The sequence below is a fragment of the Vigna angularis genome, chromosome 6, assembly GCF_016808095.1.
Source record: "Vigna angularis cultivar LongXiaoDou No.4 chromosome 6, ASM1680809v1, whole genome shotgun sequence".
In the NCBI taxonomy this organism is placed as follows: domain Eukaryota; kingdom Viridiplantae; phylum Streptophyta; class Magnoliopsida; order Fabales; family Fabaceae; genus Vigna; species Vigna angularis.
This window is the reverse complement of record NC_068975.1, coordinates 29,910,788-29,914,731: the sequence shown is the minus strand read 5'-3', so window position 1 is coordinate 29,914,731 and position 3,944 is coordinate 29,910,788. Positions and strand designations below refer to the sequence as shown.

At 29.9% G+C, this 3,944-nt stretch overlaps 1 protein-coding gene across 1 annotated transcript; it reads left to right on the top strand.

Annotated features, from left to right (window-relative positions):
• Positions 1–376: 376 nt before the first annotated feature.
• Positions 377–1,748, top strand: LOC108341597 (peroxidase 22-like). Its single transcript, XM_017579262.1, has 5 exons — positions 377–382; positions 426–488; positions 1,008–1,199; positions 1,284–1,449; positions 1,600–1,748. Exons 1-5 carry the CDS (start codon positions 377–379, stop codon positions 1,746–1,748), a joined length of 576 nt encoding a protein of 191 aa, XP_017434751.1.
• The last annotated feature ends 2,196 nt before the right edge of the window (positions 1,749–3,944 follow it).

Genomic DNA, 3,944 nt, shown 5'->3' with positions numbered 1-3,944 from the left:
CAAAGAGAATCTAAATACTTTTTGTATTTGTCCATAAAGCATTTATTAAATATTTCAAAGAAAAAAATGTATTTTCAAAATTAAAGACATTACTGAAATTTTTTTTAAAATATAAAAAAATCAAAAATAAATAAATTTCTATACACTAAATTAGTTTTTTATTTATATATTTTAATATAATCAATGGTTTATTTTTTCGAAAGATAAATACATATTGGAAACAATTAAAAATATTATAAATGATAAAAAAAATTCCAAATACTTAATGACACTGAATATTAAAAAATAGCATACAAGTTAGAGTAGAATGATGACATAGCATACACTGATTATTGCATGACACTAATCGATTGAAATAACGTGTAACACAGTAGCAATGTTTGTCTATAATAAATAAAGCATCTTTACTACATGGTTGTCCACAGCAACAAACACAGATAGAAAATGAGGTGTTTCTTTGCATTAGACTTCATGACTGTTTTGTTCAAGTACATTTGCTTTACTTTTATTATCGCTCTTCTTAATTCCTCTCCCCTTCTTCCATATACCTCCATGCATTCAACTGTTTTTCTATTTTCTTTTCTTTCTTATGGCTGATACTAACTCAAGGTTAGGAGAGAGACTCGACTACCTAATTGTTAATTATCATGCAATCATTTAAAAAATGAGGTACAAGAAATGTGGTTATTGTTTTTTATTATCATAATTAGACTTAATTATGTTTTTGATAAATTTAAATGTTTATAATTGAGTCTCTATTTTTTTTTTGTTTATTAAATATTCAAAAGTTTTATATTTTTTAATTTGAGTTTTTAATTTTAATTTTTCTTTTAAGTAGATATGTATGAATAACTTTTATTTCATTAAAAACGAACAATAATGGTTTCATTAAAGATGATGATGGAGATAATATCTTAGTTGATGTACATTGATTCACACATGTAGAATGTTTGAGATTTTGTTAAAAGTCCTAAATGTACATTGATTATTGATATTGTGGAATGCAGGGGTGTGATGCATCGATTTTACTCAACAACACAGATTCGATAGTGAGTGAGCAAGAAGCCCGGCCAAACAAGAACTCAATAAGAGGTTTGAATGTGGTGAACGACATGAAGACAGCGGTGGAAAATTCTTGTCCCAACGTTGTTTCTTGTGCAGATATTCTTGCCCTTGCAACTGGAGTCTCTTTGCTTCTGGTATTTCCAATTTATTTTGCTTTTTGTGTTTAGATAGGAAAAAAACCTAAATAAAAGGATTAAAAAGTATATGTGTATTGATAGAGTGGTGGTCCTGGATGGAAAGTTCCATTGAAAAGAAGAGATAGTCTAACAGCAAGCCAAACACTTGCAAATCAAAACCTTCCTGCTCCTTTCTTCAATCTCACTCAACTTAAACAAGCCTTTGCTGCTCAAGGTCTCAGTACTACTAATCTAGTTGCACTCTCTGGTAACAAAAATGTTTCCCAATTCAATTATATATATATATATATATATATATATATATATATATATATATATATATATATTGTTGCAAAAATTATGTTAAAACATTGCGACACTCCTCTGTATTCATGTGTGTTATGTGTATTAATTTCAGGTGCTCGTACATTTGGTCGATCCCATTGTTCTTTCTTTAGTGGTCGATTGTACAATTTCAATGGTACTCAGAAACTTGATCCAACTCTTGACACGACTTACTTAAGGTTGTGTTCACTTGAGGAGAAAGAACTATTTACGCGTGTTTAAGGGCGATGAAATGCGAAAAAATGTATGTTCACTTTAGCCGAAATGCGAGGAATGAAATGCGCGGATTTGCGGGATTGGAGAATTTTTCATTACCCGCTGGAGTGCAAAGATTTGAAGGGATTTACCATCTAATGTTTAATTTACCCTTGCACATTGTATAATTTCCAACTCCTAAAGCTCACATAATAATCAATTTTAAGATGATGGTTGAAGATGAGTTCAAAGCTAAAGAAGAGGAAGAACAATGGAGGTGTATTCGGTTACCTTTCACCCGTATTCGGTTCCAGGAGTGTGAATAATTTTTGAAGAACCTGTATTCGGTTCCCAGTGGGTGATATTCGGTTCACATACTTCTCAACGAGCTTCGTATTCGGTTGCATGTGCGATCTGGAGCAAAGAGGAAGGAGAAAAGTGGTTCCCCTGCAAGCAGTCCAAAACAGAAAGAGAAAAGAGAAGGGTATCTCGCTTTCTACCCCGCGACCTCCCTAGAACGGAGAAGGAGAGAAATAGCTCATCGACGACGCGACAAAAAGACTTGAACGCTGGGTTTTTCCATGAAGAAAAAGAGATTGCACGAACCAAAGAGAAAGGGAAAGAATTTTCCCCGTGCGCGCTGCAAGACTCCCATTGCTAGAGTTCTTAGTTGGAGAAGAAGAAAGGTGCTACCCTAGCTACCTTTTCGTGTGAGACAAAGAGAAAGGGAGTGAAGAAGCTTCACCAAGCAGCCCAAAGCTGGGACTGCGAGAGGATAAAGGCCCAAACAAAAATTGTGTAATGTGCATGATTATTATCTTTTACTAATAAAGAAGATAAGAAGATAAGAATTTTTAATAGTGTAATATTCATTTTATAGTGACTATTTATATTAGTTGTAATTTACCAAATATAAAAAGTAATGTAGTGGCAAAAGTTTAAACAAATAACATTTTATATGTTAGTTTTAATTATATCGGGTATAAAAAGTTGGCATAGCAACCATAGTAACACTTTTGTAATAAAAATGAAAATTTATTATATCAGTTCTAGTCATAGAAAGTGAACGCGATAATATTTTTATAATAAATAAAGATACTTTTTAGTAGTGTTGTCAAAATGGATGGTAATCGGCGAGTTAATCCGACTCACCACGTGTTTGAGCCGGGATAAGTTTGAAAAAAATATAATTTTTTTATGCGGGCTAGTTTTCAGCCTGGTTCACCGGGTTGAACTTGTGGTGAACTAGGTTGACTGACTAACCCACCTAGTTTAGTTTAATTATTTATTATTTTGTGTTTCAATATTATTAGTTGGCATTTTTTTTATTATATTGTAGATGGTAACAGAGAAGATGTTTCAAGAGAGAAAAAATATTATAGATTTGTCTATTCAAAACTTTAATATTATAAATGGATAAGTGATATAAAAATTATCAATATTAAAAACTTATTTATTAGTCTTTTGTACATGTTTTTATATTACACTTGGATTGTATGATACTTTCTTTTAATTGTCTTTGGAGTTTAACATCATTTTAGTGTGACATTTAGATTTGAATTAAAAAAAATTGTAATTTTTTTATTTAAAAAAAACTTATAATTAAATGAGTGAGTCAACCCGTTTAACCCACTAACCTGTGATGAGTAAGGCCGGATTTGAATTTTTTCAACTCACTAATAAGTTAGTCGAGCTCACTAAGTGACCAACCCTCAATGAACCAGGTCAGGTTGAGTTAGGTTACTCGTTTTGACAGCTCTACTTTTTAGTTCTAATTATAATGAATATAGAAAATGAATGTATTGACATTTTTTTAATAAATAAAAAAATTTCTATATCAATCTTAATTATAACTTGTATTGAAAGTCGACCTGATAATATTTTTATAATAAAAAAAAAAAATTATACCAACATGTGTAAAAGTCAAAATCAGTATTAAAAAATATTTTTTAACTGAAGGCTTTCCTCGTCTATATCATATCTATATGTATATATTGTGTATATTTGTAAATAAATTATTTGAAATCAAAATTCTTTTAAATCTATAATTTATATTTACAATACTTATTTAAAAGATAAAAATTAGCGTAGTGTAAATTGATTGTAAAATATGTTTCTAACTTTAATTACAAATCTTGTAATCATTTTTTTAACAATAAATTATATTGGTTAGTTTATATTTAATTCAGAATATTTAGCATTCATTTCATTTTTGTAAGTCAT

Excerpts from the sequence above, each read along its gene's own strand:
- LOC108341597 (XM_017579262.1), top strand. Across the intron at positions 489-1,007 it reads TTCATGACTGTTTTGTTCAA|GGGTGTGATGCATCGATTTT; the intron begins GTACATTTGCTT and ends TGTGGAATGCAG. Across the intron at positions 1,200-1,283 it reads CTGGAGTCTCTTTGCTTCTG|AGTGGTGGTCCTGGATGGAA; the intron begins GTATTTCCAATT and ends GTGTATTGATAG.